The sequence below is a fragment of the Odocoileus virginianus genome, chromosome 7, assembly GCF_023699985.2.
Source record: "Odocoileus virginianus isolate 20LAN1187 ecotype Illinois chromosome 7, Ovbor_1.2, whole genome shotgun sequence".
In the NCBI taxonomy this organism is placed as follows: domain Eukaryota; kingdom Metazoa; phylum Chordata; class Mammalia; order Artiodactyla; family Cervidae; genus Odocoileus; species Odocoileus virginianus.
The window spans coordinates 75,592,010-75,616,102 of NC_069680.1; the positions used below are offsets into that span (position 1 = coordinate 75,592,010).

At 38.6% G+C, this 24,093-nt stretch overlaps 1 protein-coding gene across 3 annotated transcripts in view; it reads right to left on the minus strand.

The window, feature by feature from the left end:
• The window catches only part of PTPN20 (protein tyrosine phosphatase non-receptor type 20), a 60,880-nt gene extending 45,224 nt beyond the window's left edge, over positions 1-15,656 (minus strand). Inside the window, exons 1-2 of one of the 3 annotated variants that reach the window (XM_070470991.1) lie at positions 15,334-15,656; positions 5,356-5,446 (exon numbers count right to left, since the gene is read on the minus strand). In XM_070470991.1, coding sequence (XP_070327092.1) covers positions 5,356-5,389 — 34 coding nt within the window. In that variant the 5' untranslated portion in view covers positions 5,390-5,446; positions 15,334-15,656. Of the gene's footprint in view, positions 1-5,355; positions 5,507-15,333 lie in introns of all 3 variants that reach the window. The other 2 variants (XM_070470990.1, XM_070470992.1) reach the window with 2 other exon arrangements.
• Positions 15,657-24,093: the final 8,437 nt, after the last annotated feature.

Consider the following 24,093-nt stretch of genomic DNA (forward strand, 5'->3'; position numbering starts at 1 on the left):
TATAAACAAACTAGGAAACAGAAATCTAAGAGCAGGAAAAACAATTCTGGAAAAGGAGAACAGACTGGGTGTATTTACCCTATAAGATAGCAATACTTATTATAAGCTAAAGTCATCAAAACAGTGTGAATTGGTGTAAGGATGGAAAAGCAGGTCAATATAAAGGAACTGAGACTCAAAAACAGTCTTAAGCATGTAAGAGCATCTGCCATTTGATAACAATGGCAGTGCAGACTAGACTGGGGAAAATACTAAAATAAATGGGGACAACACAGTAATACAAAGGATCATAAGAGACTACTATCAGCAACTATATGCCAAGAAAATGGACAACTTGGAAGAAATGGACAAATTCTTAGAAAAGTACAACTTTTCAAAACTGAACCAGGAAGAAATAGAAAATCTTAACAGACCCATCACAAGCACAGAAATCAAAACCGCAATCAAAAATCTTCCAACAAACAAAAGCCCAGGACCAGATGGCTTCACAGCTGAATTCTACCAAAAATTTAGAGAAGAGCTAACACCTATCCTACGCAAACTCTTCCAGAAAATTGCAGAAGGTAAACTTCCAAACTCATTCTATGAGGCCACCATCACCCCAATACCAAAACCAAACAAAGATGCCACAAAAAAAGAAAACTACAGGCCAATATCACTGATGAACATAGGTGCAAAAATCCTTAACAAAATTCTAGCAAACAGAATCCAACAACATATTAAAAAGATCATACATCATGACCAAGTGGGCTTTATCTCAGGGATGCAAGGACTCCTCAGTATTTGCAAATCAATCAATATGATATACCGCATTAACAAATTAAAAGATAAAAACTGTATGATTATCTCAATAGATGCAGAGAAAGCCTTTGACAAAACTCAACATTCATTTATGATAAAAAACCCTCCAGAAAGCAGGCATAGAAGGAACATAATAAAAGCCACATTTGATAAACCCACATCAAAATTATCCTCAATGGTGAAAAATTGAAAGCATTTCCCCTAAAGTCAGGAACAAGACAAGGATGCCCACTCTCACCACTACTATTCAACATAGTTTTGGAAGTTTTGGCCACAGCAATCAGAAATAAAAGGAATCCAGATTGGAAAAGAAGAAGTAAAACTCTCACTGTTTGCATATGATCCTCTACATAGAAAACCCTAAAGACTCCACCAGAAAATTACTAGAGCTAATTAATGAATACAGTAAAGTTGCAGGATATAAAATTAACACACAGAAATCCATACATGAGGCAGGGTGCTCAGGGCTGGTACACTGGGATGATTCTGAGAGATGGGATGGGGAAGGAGGTGGGAGGGAGGGTCAGGATGGGGAACACATGTACACCTATGGCTGATTCATGTGAATGTATGGCAAAACCACCACAATATTGTAAAGTAATTAGCCTCCAATTAAAATTTTTTAAAAATTAAAAAAAAAATAAAGTATAGGCTGCACAATACATATCAATACACAAACCAGAAAAATAAAATAAAATAAATGGGGCTGGGACAATTGATTTACCTACCATAAAAGAAAGGTCATATCCCTTCCTCACTGCATAAGATCAAAAATCAAAATTTACAAAAGGGAAGAGACTCTTCGTATTATTTCAGAGTAGAGACAGATTTTGGAATCATGAAAGCACAGTTTACATAAGAAAAAAACTGATATTTGAATATTCATTTAAAAGTATCAAAAAATAAGCATTTATTAGGGGAAAATGATATAACTGATGAAGAAATTTATCTAGGATATATAAAGAATTCTTAAAATTCAATAAGAAGAGCAACCAACTATTACTGATTTGAGAATAGAGAAAATTTACCTCATGTCCTCTGGGAAACTCCTTTAACCACTAAAAAAAAAAACTGAGCAATAAGATATGGTCCTCTGAATGATGTGGGATACAAGTCTAACACTCCTGATAATAAATGTTAAAATTGCACCATAGCTTCCTAAAGCCTTTGACATTGGATATCACTGCCACTATTGCCTCATATCAAGATTTAAGTAACAGTGAGCTCTTCAAACCTAAGAAGGAGCTTCAAATGCTACGGAAGTCAGTTACATGGAAAAAAATGTCTAGAAGAATTATTAACAAGCAATTCATAGAAGAAGAATACTTAAAGACCAATAAATGTATGAAAAACTGTCCACCATCAGTTAATAAAGAAATGAAAATTAGAATAACCTACCACTGACTTTCACTTCTGCCCATGAGGGATTTAGTGCTACAAAACTTATTCACAACCAGAAAATAGGACAAAATACATGTGACAACAACTTTCAGATATTATAAGATAAGCCTGTAGTATCTTATCATGCAATCAAGTGATTAAATGCTCAGAAAACAAAAGGATGGGTTATGTCAAAGAGACACAGGAGTCAACCTGAAAGAGCTCCCAAGGGCCCAGACTGGAACAATTTGAACAAAGTAAATAGCATAACTAGATTATAATATAAATTATAAAATATATATGCATGAGTCCATACTGATATAAGCAAATGAATAAAAAAATAAGTAGGGGAGTAGAAACAAATCTTCTTTATAAGGTAATCCCAAATAATATACATATACTAATATTACTCCCTCCTCTAGGAGGTAGAGCTTCTTGCTCCCTTCCCACCTATGGGAGCAGCTTTATTTTTTGACCTCTTGAATATTTCTCTCCTCTTCTGATGCCACTAACCATTGTCCAAGTTGTCACCATTTGTCTTAATTACTGCCAATGCCTCTTAACAAGCCTGCTATTTTCACACTTACTATCCATCCAATACATTCTCAACACTGAAATGAGAGAAATAACAGATAACAGAAACAGACATACAGGAGTTCTAGATGTTGGCATTAACAAAGACTTTAAAAGTAATATGTTTAAAGCATAATCAAAACAAATGAAAATCTAGGAAAGCAGCTTAATGAAAGATTTCTGTGGTTTAAAAGGAATACAACAGAAGCAACCTACAATAAATGTCCATCAAAAGAGGAATGGATAAAGAAGATGTGGCACATGTATAAGATGGAGTATTACCATCTTTATTACCACTTATTACATCTTATTATATTTATTACATCTTATTACCATTTATTACCAGCCATAAAAAAGGACAAAATAATGCCACTTGTAGCAACATGGAGAGACCTAGAGACCGTCATAGTGAGTGAAGTTAGACAGGGAAAGACAAATATCATATGATATTGCTTATATGTGGGAATCTAAAAAAAGGGTACAAATGAACTTATCTACAAAACGGAAATAGAGCATGTAGAAAACAAACGTATGGTTACCTGGAAGTGAGTGGGGGAAGAGGTAAACTGGAAGACTGAGACTGATGACACAGACAACTCTATATGAGACAGATAACTAATAGAGACCTGCTGCAGAGCACGGCGACCTCCACTCAGCACCATGCCATGGCCTATACTGGAAAGAATCCGAAAAAGAGTGGATATGTGTATAACCGATTCACCCTGCTGCACACCTGAAACTACACAATACTGCAAATCGACTACACCCCGATACAAATTTTAAAAATAATAAAGCAGTTTGGCTCTTGCTTTGTCTCTCTCTTATTTGGGATTTTAAATTCATCCATATGTCTAACTTTTCAATTTTACAAAGCATTCTCTATCCTTGAGAAAAGAGATAATTCACTAAGTGGCAATAAAGAATAAAACTATAAATTACTATAACATAATATAGTTCTTTTTGAATAGAGAAAAATACATTCAGAATCTGAACAGTTCTACCAATAAAATATGAGAATTGCTAATTTTACTTTAATTTCTTTCAAGAAAGCACACCCAGTTGGGCCACTTGCATATTAATTTGCAAGTGTCTTAAGAAAATTAATGACAAGTATTCTTCGTATGCTGTTTTTTGTCCTTTGCCCAGATTTTAAAACAAAGTCATGGAGTGCGTAGGATGTAATACGAAAGAGGCTGAGTCAAATTATATTTTAAAAGATTCCTTTAAAATTTAAATTTCATCAGGTTCTCAAATAGAAGGTCAGAAGATAATTGATAGAATGGTTAGTGCACAGTTAGCTTAAAATGGGAAAAGTATCAAGCAGATTTTTAAAAAAATCAGGTTACACAAAAGGAAATAAATAATCCTGGACAGTAAACACAGTAATGTAAATTAAAGAAAGCTCAAGGCATCATTTCAAAACAAGTAAGTTAACCACACTTCTTTTTGCTATGATAACACCAAATGTGGTGAGATTACAGTATAACCAATATATTGCTGGTAATGTGATTTAAACTCCTCTAATAATAAAAATTAATACAAAATTCAGATCCATCAGCTCAAGGATCCCCATCTGGAGAATTTATCCGAAAGAATAAATTGGGCTTCCCAGGTGGCACTAGTGATAAAGAACCTGCCTGCCAATGCAGGAGACATAAGAGATGCGGGTTCGATCACTGGGTCAGAAAGATCCCCTTGAGGAGGGCATGGCGACCCACTCCAGTATTTTTGCCTGAAGAATCCCATGCACAAAAGAGCCTAACAGGCTACAGTCTGTGGGACTGCAAAGAGTTGGACAAGACTGAAGCGACTTAGCACACATCCTAAAGAAAAGAATTCAACGAAAGAACAAAATCTATAAATATTATTAATAAATCAGTAATAGTATTTATAATCAAAGGGAACAAAAACTGGAAACAACATACATGTTATGAATAAGTAATATCACAATGAGAAAGAAAGCGGCCTCAGGCCTTTCAGATTGCAAACAGGACCAGAATACTCCTGGAGTCAGACCTGCAAGGCTAGAACAGCAGCATATGTAGAGCTCTGGCTTAAAACTCTAGGGGGAGGGAGCAACACCCACACTGATTACAGGGAGGCAGTGTAGAAGAGCAACCAGGGGCTAAGCTGAACAAGGAAAGAATGAAAAAAGGTACAAAAGAAATGTTGAAAACTGATGGGAAGCTACTAATGTGTGAGGCACGCACAACAATGACAACATGGGTCAGCTGGGGACAGTTAGCATCTAATTAAAACACTGCATTAGTATTATATACAAAATCCTTCATGTTTTTGTGGTTTTATATACTTTCTAAAGTACATAGGTATTTCTGCAATACATATATATTATACCTACGATCAGAAATAAACATTATTTAATCAGAGTAAAATAAAACGTAAGAGTCTAATCCTTGCTATTCTCAGCACGGTGGCTTGTTAAGAGATGCAGAACCTTGGGCCCCACCACAGACATAGTGAATCAGAATGTGCAGGTTAACAAATTCACAGATGGTTCATACATATTTACAGTCTGAGAAGCACTGCTCTAACTCTCCTGCTCCCCGCACCCACCACAGTGCACAGTGCGTAAGAACCTACCAGACTCTGCTGTAGCATTTTCCGGTGAAGACATGTCGTCATTCCCAAAAGAGATGGGTAAAAGGTTTCTCCAGGTACTGAGCCTTGTGTTCTGAGAGTTAGACAGATGGTCTAATTAATATCCTGGGGCTGGCACACAATTGTTTTTAACCTAGTCAAACATACAATGTAAAGGAATTTTAGACAACTCAGGTTCTCAGTTTTGACATATTACTCATTTATTTAGTCACTGTTATTCAGCAAATTGAAGGCCGGGAGGAGAAGGGGACAACAGAGGATGAGATGGTTGAATGGCATCACTGACGCGATCGATGGACATGAGTTTGAGTAAGCTCTGGGAATTGGTGATGGACAGGGAAGCCTGGCATGCTGCAGTCCATGAGGTCGCAAAGAGTTAGACACAACTGAATGACTGAACTGAACTGATTCAGCGAATTGATTCTTTTATGCCAAACTTATTCTGAATTAGGTGCGGGGGACTCATTATTGAAGGATAAAAATTAAGTTCAGAGCCTATCTTCAAGGAGTTCATTTACAACCTATAAAAAGTCCTCACATAGGATAAACATTTTTTTCTCTTCTAATCTTTGCCATAGTAGGCCTGTAAGATGATGTTATATTGTTCCTATTGGTTAAAATCTAGAGGGGTTTTTTTGTTGTTGTTTTTTGGTCTGGAGACTTTTATCATTAGTTTACTTGCAAATGAAATAAAGTGAAAGTGTTAGTTGGTAAGTCATGTCTGACTCTTTGCCAGCCCGTGAACCATAACCTGCCAGGCTCCTCTCTGGAACACTAGAGTGAGTTGCCATTTCCTACGCCAGGGGATCTCCCCGACCCAGGGATCGAACACTTATCTTCTGCACTGCAGGCAGATTCTTTACCATTCCAGCACAGAAATAAGGTTACCATAACTGAACCTAAAAGTTATTATTTTGAAACATATATTTTAAAACTTTGTGATACAGTATGTTAAGAATGATTATTTACAACATGGGAGTAAGGCAAAATCATAGGTGGCATATCCTTTCAACGTTATATGAGGATGGTGTTTAAAAGGTCCTCCCAAGGATTATTTAATTATATAAAGAGATTGTACTTTGTATGACTCATTATTTACTGTTGATTCAAAGTCCTAGACTTAGTACGAATACATGTTAACCTATAAATTTTCATCCTGTAGGGATACAAATAATTTCCATCTGGATGAAAAAAAGACAATACCAAAGATTATAACTTATTGTCCTGTTGGAAATAAACCAGGCTTTTAAAATCTGACCTAGCAATCTTACTCTAATACTTGTTCAAAATATGTATAAAGACCTAGACCCTCAAAATGTTCTCAGAACCACCTTTGTCACCTTCCTGGTTCCTTCACTAATAAATAAATGGAATAAAATCCTTAACATGGTTTCACTTCAAATTTTAATGAGTTACATTTTAAATATTTTGAAAATTCTACTTTTATGAAGGAGTTTGGATAGATTTCTTCTTTTTAAAAGGACAGCAGGACTTCCCTAGAAGTTCAGTGGTTCAGACTCTACACTTCTAAAGCAGTGGACGTGGGTTTGATTCCTGGTCAGGGAACTAAGATCTCACATGCCATAAGGCCAAAAAATAATAAAAGGACAGAAGTGGCCTTGTGACTGATACTGAGGTGGTGGACATAAGTGGTATGCCTCCTCTGGAAATAACACTGAAAAGTCAAATATCTTATTGTTAAATAAAACCCACCAAGAATGACGCCCAAGCTTCTGCCTCCCAGATATATGACTGAAAATATTTTAAATGATACAATCTTTTAAAATTTGTTTGAAATATAGTTGGTTTACAACATTGTGTTAGTTTCTGGTATACACCAAAGTGATTCAATTATATATAAATACACACACACACACAGTATTTTTCATTTCAGCTTCTTACAGGATTTGAGTATAGTTTTCTGTTCTATACCATAGAAACTTGTTGCTTATCTATTTTATAAATGCTACACTGTGCTTAGTCACTCAGTTGTGTCAAACTCTTTGCAACCCCATGTAGCCCACCAAGCTCCTCTGTCCATGGGGATTCTCCAGGCAAGAATACTGGAGCAGGTTGCCATGCCCTCCTCCAGGAGATCTTCCCAACCCAGGGAATGAACCCAGGTCTCCCACACTACAGGCAGATTCTTTACCATCTGAGCCACCAGGGAAGCCCATTTTATATATAGTAGTTTGTATCTGTTCATCTTAAACTCCTATTTATCCCTGCCTCATCCCCTTCCCCCTTTGGTAACCATAAATTTGTTGTCTATGTCTGTGAGTCTGTTTCTGTCTTATAAATAAGTTCATCTGTATATTTTCTTTTGTGTGTGTGTGTGTTAAGATATAGTTTTATTTTTTATTCTGTTGAAGTATAGTTGATTTACAATGTTGTGTTAGTTTCAGGTGTACAGTAAGTTGATTCAGTTATGCATACCTGTATAACCTATTTTTTCATATTCTTTTTCCTTATAGGTTATTCCAAGATATTGAGACTAGTTCCCTGTGCTATACGGTAAATCCTTGTTTAAGACATATTTTCGATTCCACAAACAAGTGACATTATATATTTGTCTTTGTCTGACTTAACTTAATGTGATAATCTTTAGGTCCATCCATGTTGCTGCAAGTGGCATTATTTCAGTCTTTCTTATGGCTGAACAGCATTCCATTGTTTACATATACCTCATCTTCTTTATCCATTCATCTGTCAATGGACACCTAGGTGCTTCCATGTCTTGGCTATTGTAAATAATGCTGCTATGAACACTGATATGCATGTATCTTTTCAAATTAAAAGTTTTCTCCAGATATATGCCCAGGAGTGGGATAAATAAATAAGTATTTTTGTAAAAATCAATAAGAAAACAAACCAATTTAAAAATAGGAAAAAAAGTGAAACTGACACTTCACCCAAGAATGTGTACAGATGGCAGGGAATTTCCTGGCAGTCCAGTGGTTAAGACCCCATGCTTCCACTTCAGGGAGCACAGGTTTGATCGTTGGTCAGGAAACTAAGACCCCATATGACCCTCAGTATGGCCAAAAAAAAAAAAGGTACAAATGGCAAACAAGCATATGAAAAGATGCTCAACAGCATATGTCACTAGAGAATTGCAAAATAAAACTACAATAAGATGTTAAGCGCTAACTATCAGAATGGTTAAAATTCAAAAACATGACAATACTAAATGCTGGCAAGAATGTGGATTCACTGCTGAGAATACAAAATAGTACAGTCACTCTAGAAAACTATTTAGCAGATCCTTACAAAGCTTTTCCAGTGGTCATGTATGAATGTGAGAGTTGGACTGTGAAGAAAGCTGAGCACCGAAAAATTGATGTTTTTGAACTGTGGTGTTGGAGAAGACTCTTGAGAGTCCCTTAGACTGCAAGGAGATCCAACCAGTCCATCCTAAAGGAGATCAGTCCTGGGTGTTCACTGGAAGGACTGATGCTGAAGCTGAAACTCCAGTACTTTGGCCACCTCATGCAAAGAGTTGACTCATTGGAAAAGACCCTGATGCTGGGAGGGATTGGGGGCAGGAGGAGAAGGGGACGACAGAAGATGAGATGGCTGGATAGCATCACCGACTCAATGGACATGAGTTTGAGTAAACTCCGGGAGTTGGTGATGGACAGGGAGGCCTGGCGTGCTGTATTCATGGGGTCGCAAAGAGCCAGACACGACTGAGTTACTGAACTGAACTGAACAAAGCTTAAAATAGTATTGCCATATGATCCAGCAATTGTTCTCCTAGTTATTTACCCAATTGATCTGCAACTATGTCCACACAAAAACATGCATTCAAATGACTATAGTTGGTTTATTAATAATCAGCAAAAACTGGAAGTAATCAAGATGTAATTCAACAGTGGAATGGGTAAACTATAGGATATCTACAATGAAATATTATTCAGTGATAAAAAGAAATAATTTATCTAGCCAGAAATAGATATGGAGGAATCTTAAGTGAATGTTGCTCTGGGAAAAAAAGCCAGTCTGAAAAAGTATGATTCCAGATTGGCAGTATGATTCCAACTCTATGATAAGGCCTTTATCAGGTATGTGTTTTGCAAACATCTTCTCCTAATGTACAACTTGTCTATTTTTTTAACATATCTTTCACAGAAGTTTTTAATTTTAATAAAGTCCAGTTTGTAAGTTTTTTCTTCTTTCTTTTGGTGTTGTGTCTAAAAATTCATTGCCAAAACCAAGGTCATCTAGATTTCTCCTATGTGACTGTACCTTTTAAAGAGCTATTTTAAAGTCCTAACCTCTAGTATCCATGAATGTGAACTTATAGGGCATTTCCAGGAATAACCAAGTGAGGATGAGTTTCTAACCCAATGACTGATATCCTTAAAAGACAAGTGAAATTTGAACACAGATACAGAGGAAGAAATCCATGCGATAACAGAGGCAAAAATTGGAGTCATATGTCTACAAACCAAGAAACTCAAAGATTATTGGCAATCATGAAATGAGGGAGGCAAGGAAAGATTCTCTCATAGAGACTTTAAAGCCAGCAAAGCTTACTGACAACTTAATTTCAGAATTTTGCCTCCAAATGTGAAAAATGCATTTTTCTTTTTTTTAATCATCCAGTTTGTAGTATTGTTATGGAAAACCTAGGAAACTAATATATTTTCTGGCACCAGAATGTTGTGCTGATGTAATAATTACCTAAAAATGTGGAATTAGGTAATGGGTAGAAGATGGAAGAGTTCTGAGGTACAGAAAAACTTAGATTGCCTTAAAAACAATATTGATGCAAATACAAATGTTAGGGATTTTCCTGATGGTCTAGTGGCTAAGACTCCACACTCCCAATGCATGGCACCCAGGTTCAATTCCTTGTGAGGGAACCAGGTCATACATGTGTGTGGCATGGTAAAAAAAAAAAAAATTTAATTTTTAAAAATTAAATATATAAATACAGAAGTTAAAGGCAATTTTAGTAAAGGAGTTGGAAATAAAAGAGGGGAATTTTAGAAAAAGAGCATATCCCAAACATATAAAAAGTTTTACAACTCAAAAAGAAAATCAACCCAATGTTTTTTCAAATGGGCAAAAAATTTCAAAAAAATTTTTTTTTTACAAAGGAAAAATACAAATGGTACACAAACAGATGAAAAGATGCTCATCACCACTGGCCAAATGAAAAATGCAAAAGAAAACAATACTAAGATATTACCACATACCTATTAGAATGGCTGAAATTAATTTTACACACACACACACACAAAACAATACAAAGTAGTTTTGGCAACAATGTGAAGCAACTGGGATGCTCATTATTGCTGTTTGGATCACTTATTACCCTGTTTATTTTTCTTAGAAGCACTTGTCATTACCTAAAAATTTGCTTACGTATGTATGGAATAAGTCAAAATTTATCTGCTTCTATGTTTACTGTGTATCTCAATCAATATGAAGACCATGAGACTGGTGACTTGGTCAGTCATGTTACCATTTTTGTCATCTCGGCACCAAGAAAAATGGCACAAACTGGGCACTCAAAACATATTTATTAAGAGGCAGGAAAAAAAAAGAAAGGACACTAAGATAAGTGAATGTGTTGGGGCAAGGAACCCAGTCACAATACACTACAGAGGGACAACATACTGTTGTAAAAGAAAATGAATTTAGATCACCAGAAGACTACATGCAGAGACCGCTAATTTCAGCTGCATGTCAGGATTATCTGGAGAGCTTTGCAAAATGCCAATCCCCACACCAAATCAAGTTGAGAACCATTGAGGAAATGGAACCTAAACTACAGAGTTGCATGTATCTGGGTGTAAATCTTGGACAAGTCACTTAATTTCCCTTTGCCCCAAAATTATCGCCTACAAAATGGAAATAATACACACTTCCCAGAGTTATTGTCTAAAATTAAGACTACAGATAAAGTTCTCAGTAAATGTTAATTCTCTTCCTCAGGGAAAACTTGATGAAATCTTCACTGCCCAGTGATAAATGCTAATTCAATCATTAACTTATTTCAGACAGTGACTGCAGCCATGAAGTTAAAGACACTTGCTTCTTGGAAGAAAAACTATGAAAAACCTAAGCAGCATATTAAAAAGCAGTTAACATCACTTTGCCAACAAAGGTCCATATAGTCAAAGCTATGATTTTTCCAGTAGTCATATATGGATGTGAAAGTTAGACCATAAAGAAGGTTGAGCTCAGAAGAATTGCTGCTTTCAAACTGTGATGCTGAAAAAGACTCTTGAGAGTTCCTTGGACTGCAAGGAGATCAAACCAGTCAATCCTAAATGAAATCAACCCTGAATAATTATTAGAAAGATTGATGCTGAAGCTGAAACTCCAATAATTTGACTACCTGATGTGAAGAGTCAACTCATTAGAAAAGACCCTAATGCTGGGAAAGATTGAGGGCAGGAGGAAAGGGGGCGACAGAGGATGTGGTGATGGGATGGTATCACCAACTCAACGGATATGAGTTTTAGCAAACTCCGGGAGATAGTGAAGGACAGGGAAACCTAGTGGGCTGCAGTCCATGGGGTCGCAAAGTCAGACACGACGTAAGCAACTGAACAACAACAATCATCAATTCATATTTTTCTTTCTTACTTGATTATTAAATTGAACATCTGCATTGGGTAAATTTAGAAATACAAACTTTTTTACTTTCCTGATAAGATGATGCCTGAAGCTATGTGATTCTTCTCAAACCTGGCTGTAGGTTAATTACCTAAGAAGACTTTTTTTTTTAATACCAATACCAAATGTCCAGACTTGGCCCAAGTCAACTGACTTAGAATCTCTGGGGGGAGTCTAGAACATCAGTATTTTTTTTTTAAGTTTAATTCAACAGTGATTTTAAAACATAGGACTGAAAAGCTCTGATTTGCATTAATGATATCCCATGCTAATTGCACATATGACTCATTCAGGGAGTTCTTAAAAAACAGATTGAGTCCAGAACCCCAGCATGACCTACTGATTCAGAATCCGTGGATGTAAAGCCTATCATTTTGCAAAGCTTCATAAAACTCCCGCAGCTATTCTGGTGCATACCCATTGGGAACCATAACTTTATGCCATGCATTCAGTCTCCCTGTTGTCCACCAGAAAACATCATTTAGAACTGTCACTGGCCTCCTGTGCCAAGCCTGCTCAGTGGCTTTTAGCCAGCAGGTGAAGTGACACATTACAGTAGGTGTTGATTTTACAGATCTTTTTAGAACATGTTCGTGTGATGCCCCTTGACCCAATCATTTACCATACACTGTGCCCAGCACTAGCTATATAGTCCATTGTCCTTTTCAATCAAATCCCTAAAGAGGCTGCTGATCAGGTAAGGACAAAATGGAATCACATTACTCCCCAAGCTTTATTTCCCTCTAAATGGTATTGCAATGCCAGGACAAATTAAATGAATACCACTGGTCAGATGAATCTGAATGAAATCTGAGTTGTTTTCTGCACTGAGAAGAAAACTGATATGTTTGCTTCTCTCAGAGAGGTAATAAAAGTAGGGAAAACAAAGATGATCCCTGAGTTAAGCGCATTTCCAAACTCAACCTAAAGCCAGCAGCAGACACCTTAGAAAATGATTTTAGGGGTGTCAATCAGCCAGTACACACACCACCATGGCTGCACCACCAGGGAGACAGTAGTGCAGTATTCACATAACCAGGCACTAATTTAGGTTTATTAAGTATATTAATTCATGTGACCCTCACAAGAACCCTAAATGTAGGTATTATTATTATTCTTATTTCATGAATAAAAAGAAAAAAGGAATAGAGGTTAAATATTTTGCCCAAAGTCACATAGCTAGTAGGTGGCAGTTTCTGAATCCAGTCAACCTGCTTCAGTCCATTATCTTGTCTACTCCACCACTACGGTATAGATGAGTGATGGCTAAGTTCTTTAAAAAAAAAAGTTGAAGTCTGCAACAGAAACTGGATTATCAGACCATGTGTACCTAGGGCAAGTTACTTAACCCCTCTGAGCCTACTTTTGCATCTGAAAAATAAAGATAATAATAGTACCTGCCTCACTGAGTTGAGGTGACAATTCAACAAGATTCTACTGTGCTTCTAAACAGTGCCCGGCACTTTTAAGAGTTGTCAGTGTCAGCCATTATTATTATCTGTATCATAATACAGCCCAAGCAGTTAGGGAGAAATTACAACCTATGATGCTGAAAATTTTCCCTGCTGATCTTAGATCTGTAGATTCCCATTACAGAAGAGCCAATAAAACAAGTAATAATAGATATTCACAAAATCTTAAACTGTCACTGAGGAAAACCCCCAGCCCCTCCAGTCCAAGATTATGAGTTAGTCTGGAAATGGAAAGCTCTATTTGCTATAGTTTGGCTCTTTTTAGAAAAACATACTCAAGTATCAAGTTGTATAAATGTAAAACCGCACCAGGAGCTAGACTTTCAAGTAGCTGCAGACTGTGGCAGACTTTTGTTAGAGAATATGTCACAGGAGAAGATTCCCCTCAGGTGGTAAATGTCGCTTTTCTCAGTCACATTTGTATAAACAAAAGAAAAACAAAGTAAGGAGTCAAACAGGTAATAGTCACCATATGCTTGCCACTGTATTAAACATTTTCCATGTATTACCTCACCTAATCTTCACAACACTTTTCCCACCCACAGGAAGCCAACAACCCCACTGGGTTAATCTTGCTTTTAAGTTCACGACTACACATCTCAAACAGGCACTCAGTGCTGCCTAGCAATCCAATTCCATTTCCCCACTTAGTTCACTGCCCCACTCTCCAGAAGGGCTATGTCACATGTATCTCCTAACACCTCTTCTCCTCTCCCCTGCTGCCCTTATTCTCAGCCACTGGCTGCCTTCATAGACAGATGGTGCCTCTACTACCTGTCTGCATCTGTACTTTCCTCAGCTTCCCCTTTAGATACAATGGAATATATGTTCCTATTCATTTCAAAGCCAACTACTTACCAGCACTGGGGTCTCCTCTCTGAGGTACTCAAGTACTTCCCCTGAAATGTTCCCCCTTCTCATCTGCATCATTCTCCCCTTTCTATGAATTCAATCCCACTAGCACATAAACATTTTCTAGTTTCCCCTATCTTAAAAGAAAATTCCACTTGACTTTAAGACCCCTTTAGTCTACCAAAGATTTTCCTGTTAAAATGATGAAAATCCTCTTAATTGCCAAACTATTCTTGCATATTCACCGTAGATGTCCACCATCTCCCTCTGGCTTCCCTTCCTCTTCTCTATATACACTGTCAACCTAGGTGGTTTCCCCTAGTCCTTCAATTTAAATACCACCTATGTGGTAATGATTCCAAAGACCAATTCTAGCCCTAAAACCCTCTAGGACTTTAGACTCAAATTTCCAATGGCATATTTGACATACCAACTTAAAAACTGACTAGCTGATTTATATTACACATGTTTTACCATAATTTTAAAAAATCTACCAGGTGATTGACAGAGTGATGGAGAGATGAAAAACAAGCATAGCTAAATATTAATAGTAGGGTCTAGGTGGTAAGCATATTCACTGTAAAATTCTTTCCAAGTATATTGTTTATATGTTGTATGTTGGGGAAAAACCTATTAGGGGTCTCAACATAATATATTCAAAACAAATTTTGATTCCATCCATTCCAGATGGGAAATCTACCTCTCACCTACAGTGTTCTCCCATCTCATTAAATAGCAAGGCAAAACCCCAAAACTCAGGAGTGGCTCTCTCCCACCTGGAATATAATTCCATGAAGGCAAGGACTCTGCTCATCTAGAAAAGTCCTAGCACACAGGAGGTGTTCAAAAAATAACCTGTGGAATTAATCATGAGTTAATGCTCTGTTTCTCTCTAAGTCCTACAATCCTCACTGGTCCTTGAGTGAGAACGGAGCTCTTGGCCTCCAAACCTCCCCAGCCCAGGGAGCAGAAACTGTCCTAAGACCCGATTATGGCGTCTTACCCATCATAGTAGTTTCATGCTCCTCAGCGAGAGTTCAACGCCTTTCTTTACCACAGAACCAAAGTAACTCCTGTCCCAAACCTGTGACACACAGAACCCATGACACATGTCACAGCACAGCTGGGCATCACACTGCCCAGGCTATCTTCCCCCAAGGATTCAGCGGACTCTGATCTCACTTTGCCCAGGGCCTGCCCGAATCCAGCCCAAAAGACCTCCTTGTGGTGACTGGGGCCACAGTCCAGTCCTTCAGTGGGCACCAGTGGCAACTTCCTCCCAAGACCATGGGCTGGACCCAAGTCTGCCCTCTCCCGCTCCTGGGCAGCACCCCCCTCTACCCTCCCCGTGTCCTAGCTGGCCCCCACCACCTTTCCTCACCTGAATCTGCCCCGCCCAGCCTGGCCCCAACCGCCCCGCCCGCCTCCAGTCCGCTCCCTTGCCAGTTGGGTTCACGCGGGAGCTCTCAGGCCGAGCGAGATCGGTGCCATCCAATCCTGGAGGCTCCCGTGGGCCTGCGCACGGAGCCTCGCCCCGCTCCAGAACCCTCCGTAGCAGTGCTTCCCTCTGCTGGCCTTCCGAAGCACTGCCGCGATCAACGCGGACCCGGTGGTGGATTTCCTGTGGTCCCTGGTCCACTCCCGTGTGTATGTTCGTTCCCAATGCCGGCAACTCTCTGAGCTGTGCCCACATCCATTGAACCACTGAGGACTGTGTTCTCTGGGGGTGGTTGCCTGGTTCACACCTGCCCCTACGCTTCCTACTGAATTGGAGAGGAGCCAGGATAGGCTGCGGTTTGCAGTGTCAGGATAAGGCAGGTAGTGTTTAGGCACTTCGGATAGGATAGACTATTGCAAAAGGAGTCACTAGCCTGTGCCAGAATGGCCTGTGCCAGAATGTGAGGTCATTTAGCTGCTAAGTCGAGTGAGACAGTTTCAGCTAGGGTGGTCAGTGTAGGGGGAATTCAGCGTATAGACATTGTCTCAGTACTACAAGCCAGAATCGTTTTATCCTAACAAGAGCACCTCTCTTCATTTGGTCCTGACCAGAGCCACTCTGGTGAACCTAGTTCCCTTAAGGCATAATGAGACCTGCCTCACTTAGCGCACAGCCTGGTCCAGGGGAGCCATATCATTGAACTGAGCTGGGACTGAGCAAGAACAGTCACCCTCTGTCCAGGCATAGGGGTCTATTTCCTGCGTGGTGAGTCACAATAGCTTCCTACTCTCCACCAGAGGCCTGGCCATCCCTCAGCAGCCAAGGCTTCCTCCAATCTCAGGATAGGATTCCTCCTTAAAAGATGGGCTCCTGTTTGATGTTTCTGTTGTTTCTCATCGTGTCTAATGTCAAAAGTCTGCAAACCATCACTATTTCACAAATCTGAGAAGTACAAATGAATCAGAATGTTCAATTGATGTGTTCCTACATATTATATGGCTGTCATGGGGAAACAGAGAGAAGTGTCTCCCATGGCGTAGGGAAATCACTGAATGAACACACTTGGTGGAAGTGGTCCCTGAGGTCTCATCCTGCTTATGTTTTCACCAGTGAAAAATTTGAAGAATTATAAAGTTAGTTTTTCATCAAAATTTCTGCCATTCTTTGGCAGTCTTGCTATCACCAGTAGTACAAGGAGTCTGCAGGCCAAGGTTTAAGTCCTTCCTTTGCTACTGAAAGGTCCCCTTTCTAGCCTGACTGAGGAGTAGCTTGGTTGTCCCCTCCCTGTTGCCTCCAGATACCAACTTTTTGTATCCTGCTCAGTTCCAGGTCCACTGTGGATTCCTGGGGAAGCTCAACTAGTGTAGCAGCAGTGACCAGAACAGAGGTGATGCAGATTCTGGAACCTCAGTCTGTATTCCTGACCCTGGTCTGAGCACCCATACTCCCTCACGATGGACCCTGAAAAGCCAGGCATACTTCTGCTCTCCATTGAGCTGAGACCCATCTGCTTTCAGCTGCAAGAATTTACTGCCCAAATGGCCACTCATCTCAAGCTGTGAGTCTCCAGACACAATCAGAGAGGACCCTTGAGGGCCTCCCAGATCCCAGTAAACAGCTTGCACCCAGAACCTCAGGACCCAAAGTCATGTCTTCACAGCCCCCAAGGCCCATGTGCAAGTTCAGGGTTTTCTAAACCTTTCTTGGGGCCAGGTAAGAGCAGATAATTAAGAACAAGCAAAGCTGACAACTACAACAAAAAAATGGTTTCAGCCACACTACCCTTCCACAGGCTCCATCGGGTACAGACCTCTGCTTTGCAGCCTGGTTTATTTTTGGATGGTGCTCTTCACACCCAGCACCACCAAATGTGAGTCAGTGGGGACTGTGAGCTTGGAAGAAGCTGTGGGGCCATTTCTGTGTGTTTCTTTCTCTCTGATCCGCTTTGAGATACTTCACATAAAAGACTCTATAAAAATAAATTGTGGAAAGTACAAGGCCAATAAAAATCCCAGTGGAAGCTGAACACTAGTTTATTTAAAAAGCCGAAGGACATGCACTTACCTCGTTCTGGATTCCCAGCTGCCTAGTTCCTGGGCCTTGCACATGGTCAATGCCCCGTAAATATTAATTGATCAATCCATTAGTTGGTTGCTCCCCCATGTGCAGAGCAACAGTCTACCGCTCTGCCTGCGCACACACACAAGCCTAAAGAGAGAGTCCTTAGGCTTTGATGGGAGAGTTGCTAAGTTGGCAAGGGAGTCTGCCACAATGCCCTGCCTTCTACTTCCAGCTCTGCTTATTAAGAGTCAAATAAAGATGTAGCAGAAACTGAATTGCAAACACTGCCAAATTCTAAGAGAGGAGCTGGATGCATGCCTTTCAGGCCTCATATATTTGGTCCTCTTGGTCAGTGCCAAGCCCTGGGCTTTATAGCAAAAATTCAGATGTTGTCATCTTACTGCATCTTATTAGCTGGACAGAATAGGGTGCATGCAGAAGGCAACTTCTTTGTTCCTTTCCAATGTCTTTCAAACTCAATGCTTAGATGCATTTTTCCCCCTGGGGTCTTGCATATAAAACCTTGGGCAGGTCTATAACTTTGAGCACCCAGAACAGTCCTTTTCAGTGTAAGACTCCCTCTGACTTCTTATCTAATTCTCGGGCTCTCTCTATCTTGAGGCCAGGACTGCTTTGGGCTGGAAATAGGCATGGGAAGTGGGCACTTCAGTTTCTCCTTTCTTACCCAAATTCACACCCACATTCTACCCTCCAGACCCAGCATCTGACACCTCTGCAGCTAGAACCCAACACAGGACCCTCTGCTGACTGTTTGTCCTGAGAAAATCCTGGGCTTTCCCTAAGAATTTTCCTAAGAATTCCTTTTTGAGATACCTCCAAGGGCAGCTCTATGGCTTGGGTGAAGTTGCCATTCACCAGTTATTTGTAATGCCCTCCCTCTTTTCAAATGAAGGAAGGGCCACCTTCAGGTCATTCTGAAACTTCCTACAGAACCCGCCTTGCCAATACATGAGCAGTCATGGCGTGGTTGAATCAGAGTAAAGAAGACCACTTTCCAAAGTTAAACTTTTTTATTTTGAGATTATTGTAGATTCACATGCAGTTATATAAAACAATACAGATGATCTCCTGTACTACTCACTCATTTTGCCCCAGTGGTAACATCTTACAAAACTAGCAGAACATCACAACCAGGATATTGACATTGATGGGACCCATCCCTCTTGCTCAGATTTCTTCTGTTTTACTTGTACTCATTTTTATGTGTGTATTTTAAGTTCTATACAACCTAAAATTTACATACATAATACTGTACATCAGCTGTGTTTCAATTTTTTTAAAAAGTTCTACATAATTTTATCATAGGAATAGGTTCATGTATCCACCACCACAGTCAAGATATGAAACAGTCTATCACCATCAGAATGGTGCCCCTTTATAAACCACACCCACTTCCCTCATACCTGCCCTTCCTCCCCTGCTTCCTCCTAAATCTAGAGTAACCACGAATCTATTCCCCATTTCTATAACTTTGTCATTTTAAGAATGCTATATAAATGGAATCATGCTGTGAAAACTTTTGCGATTGACTTTTTTTTTTCAGCATAATTCTCTAGAGATGCATCCCAGCATGAATCAATAGTTTACTCCTCTTGGTGTGAATGTACCAAAGTTTGTTTAACCATTCACCTGCTTGAAGGGCATCCAGATTATTTGCAGTTTTTGGCTATTACAAATAAAGTTGCTATGCTATAAACATTCATGTACAAGTTTTTGTGTGAATATGTTTCCATTTCTCTGAGATAAATGCCTAATATGCAGTTGCCGAGTCTTATGGTAATTGTATATTTACTTTTTTATAAGGAATTGCCAAACAGTCTTCCAGAGTGACTGTACAATTTTACATTCCCACCAGCAATGTATGAATGACCAGTTTATCCATATCTTCACCAGCATTTGATATTGTCATTATTTTCTACTTAACCATTCTGATAGATGTATAAAGATATCTGTGGTTTGACTTTGCATTTCTCTGATCACTAATGAGATTTAACATCTTTTCATATGCTTACTTGTCATTTATATATAATCCTCAGTGAAATATCTGTTCATTTTCTATTTTCTAATTGGATTTTTTGATATTCTACTGTTAAATTTTGAGAGTTACATTCCAGATACTAGTCTTTTGTTGGATATATAGCTTGCAAATAATCTCTCCCAGTTTACAGTTTATCTTTTCATCCTCTTAATAGAAACTGTCACAGAGAAAAGGATAGATTTTTCATTTTTCCTTTTATGGATTGTGATTTTGATGTCAAGTGTTAAGAACTCATTGCCTAGCTCTAGAACCCAATTCAGGGTTTCCCAGGTGGCACAGTGGTAAAGAATCTGCCTGCCAATGCAGGAGACACAAGAGATCCAGGTTTGATACCTGGGTCAGGAAGATTCCCTGGAGGAGAAAATGGAAACCCACTCCAGTACTTTTGCCTGGAGAATCCTATGGACGGAGGAACCTGGAGGGTTGCAGTCCATGAACTCGTAGAGTTGGACATGACTGAGTATGCATGCAATGCAGCAACACAAGAACCCAATCCTTTTCTTTTATTCCTTTAAAATTCTCATTGTTTTACATTTATATTTGAGTCTGTGATCCATTTTGAGTTTGTTTTTGTTTAAAGTGTAAAATCAATAGGGTTAATGGGGGATTTCTGTTGTTTTTTTTTTTGTTGGCTTTTTTTTTTTTTGTCTATGTATGTTCATTTATTGAAAGGCCATTTTTTTTCCCATTAAATTTCTTCTGTACCTTTGTCAAATATTAGTTGGGAATACTTGTGCAGGGTTATTTCTGGGTTCTTTATTCTGTCCCATTGATCTATATGTTTATCCCTCTGATAGATTATACTGACAAAGTATAGATTATACTTTGATTATGGTAGCTATATAGTAAGCCTTATTATTTAGTACAGTGGTTTCTCTCACTTCAGTCTACTTTTTCAAGATTATTTTAGCTGCTCTAGGGTTTGCACCTTTTCAGAACATTTTTTAAAATAAAAATATAAAATAAAATTTATAAAATGGATTTTAGAATAAGCTTATCTATGTCTACAAAATGCTTTCCTGGGAATCTGATAGGAATCACATTAGACCTGTAAATTAATTTGGGGAGAATTGACATCTTTACTATGTTGAGTTGGGAAGGCCACTTTTGCTCTGCAGTTTAGTGATGAATGTGTGTATGTTTGAGCAACCTAATACAAATAGTGTGCTGGAAGATAATAGAAGCTTAATAAATATTTTTGGCAGAAAGGAAGGATGGGAGAACCTGGGAAAATCTTGAAAAGCTTGCATCAGTGTTTCCCAAATTTGGACACACATACAATCCTCTGTTGACATTAGTAAAAGTACAGATTTCTGGGTTTCACCTCAGCCAAGCCTGCTGGTTCAGATTCTCCAGGGTTGAGGCCAGCGGACCTCTATTTTTAACACTCTCTATAATTGGTTCTCAGGTACAGTCAGGTTTGAGAACATGCAATACAGAAACTAGACATGGAAGCAGTTTGCAGGCAATGAGCTGAGTCCCTTAGGACCACAGTGTTCTTTCTAATATTTGCCCTGAAACAAAGGAAGTGGCAGCTGAAATCAAGTTCACTTAAGGCAAATGAACAAGTCCTTCAAGATATATGGCTCAAAATGAGTAAACAACCCTGGAGGGAGGGGGAAGGACCTTTCCTATAAGGAGAAAGATAGGATTCATTTTGAAACTGTAGCCACCCACTTCTTTTCCAAAGAGAAAATAAGAAACCAGAGTTCAGAGGACTGCAAGCAGTTGCAAAGTTGTAAATAAGGTTATTTATTCACTGCACTGCCTACTTGATTAATCCCCTAACCTTGAGGTCCATGAAACTGTGCAACAGGGCCCCGAGGGGGCTGACTCCAGCCCCAAGAGCGTTGGAAACGAAACTGTTCAGATGCCTGCAAACTTCTTTCCAAATAACCTATCAGATTTTTCTATTGTAAAAGAAAGTGAAAGTGAAGTCAGTCAGTCGTGTCTGACACTTTGTGACCCATGGACTGCAGTCAACCAGGCTCCTACATCCATGGGATTCTCCAGGCAAGAATACTGGAGCGGGTTGCTATTTCCTTCTCCAGGGGATCTTCCTGATTGAACCTGGGTCTCCTGAATTACAGGCAGACTCTTTACCTTCTGAGCCACCAGGGAATCCCTTCTATTATAAAGAAAACAGGAAATTAGAAATAAAAGTACATAGAGAAGAGCTCATAAATTAAATTTTCAAGCACAGGCTTCTTTAAACCTTTGTCATTGTTTTTGTTTGTTCTTTCTCTCTGCTGTTGCAAATTTTTTAATTTTCAATGTAAAATTCATTATTTAAGTAATAAATATATAAAAGTAAAGGAATTTTTAACAAAATATTCCCCTAAGTCCATCACCCAAACACTGGGCAATTTCTACTAATATTCCATTGGTTCACCTTCCCTGCTCTTCATTGTATTCCTGTGTGCATACATGCTTTTCTGTTGCTTTTTATTCAACTAGCATACAATTTGGAGTTATTATGTCAAACATTTTCTTAAGTTGTGACTTTTCAGTATTTATTTTACTTGTTTTCTTGACTGCATGATATTCAATAGTGCTAATATACTAGAACTGCTCTTTTTCACCATGTTATCTTTAGTATTGCCATATTTTATTCTATTACCATTTCTGTTCTATTTTTTTACCAAAAATAATTGTTTTTTATATTATTGCTGATATATTCTAAGGCATTCCAGCCATTTTTAGTTTGCTGTTTTAATCAAGAATAATGAGACAAACATCTTAAACAGATATTTTCTTATTCTGAATTATTTCTTTGGGATAAATTCTCAGGAATATCATTGTTAGGTCATTGGGCATAAGTATCTTTATGCCTTTTGATATTTATGAGAATACCAAATTCACCAAAATTTTGCAAAAATTGGATAGTATTTTTTAAATTTTGCAAATGTGGTGGATGCAAATGTATATATTGGCATTCATTATTTTTTATTAGAATGTATCTACCACTTGTATTTTTATCATATACATTGTCAATTTAAATACTTTATTACTCTATTGTAAATTATAATGACCCTTCTAAATATTATAGATATTAATCTGTATTCACAATTATGTAAATGTTTTCCCTATCCACTGCTCCTATTTTTACATTAATTTTGTCATTGTTACTAAACAGAAGTTTTAGCCTTTCCAATATTGTCAACTTTGCAGTTCTTGTTTGTTATATGCTTTGTCTATTGCAGGCTACCAGAGAAAGTTACTATGCCTCTGTAGATCTGATAAAACCAGAGTCTATTTTCTACCAGTTTTCCTATGCTTTTTTTTTAAATCAAACTGTATGTAATTTTAGCAGATGAAGTGAATTTGGAATCTAAGTCATCTTTCCCAGCTAGTTCAGTTCCACCTATGAAGTTGGCCTCCTCCTCCACACCTATATATTTCAGTTCTACCTATGAAGTTGGCCTCTTCCCCCACACTGAGGCACTGACTGCCATAAGTCCCCTGTTATATAGCACTCAGGGTTCCTGGGCTCACACTGTGGTCCACCAAGTCTGTTTCTTTTGTACATTTGATAGCTCCAAGTTTTAGGATTTTAGTTTTTGCTATGGTGATGGCCATCTGGTAATAGTGGATCTGCCATTTCACTCTTCGTTTTTTCTTAGAGGGTCCCATCTTATTTTTCTTTCCTATAATTTTTAGAATCAGAGCCCAAAAAGGAAAATGTTCTTAAAAGAATGTATAACCATTTGGAATTGCATGGGAAAAACACAGACCGATAACAAAACATATTACTCCCATGGCCTTTGAGCTAAGTCTCTCATCAGATTCCTTGAAGGGATCTGGGGGCACTTTGAATACCATGGAAATTCCTTCAACCAATGGAGAACCCAAAAGTACCAGCTGCAACAAAGCATGTGTCCCAGAAAGTGTGACCAGTGCACACTTACGGTACCGTAAGAACGTACCCTTTACAGGTTTATCTTGATGTGAGAGGGTGATTCTCAAACTCTTTCACCTGGGTAAGTCCCACTTTGAGCTCGCGGGGGCACATGCATGTGCCTGCATGCACACACACACACACACACACACACACGTACACACAGAGCTTTATTCAACATAAATGCCAGAACTAAAGAGGGTCACAATCACTATTCAAAAAAAGAGTTTTAGAAGTGACAGGCATGCTTTTTTGTTGTTGTTGAAGTTACTTCTTAAGTGGGCCAGACCTTCCATCCCAGGTCACC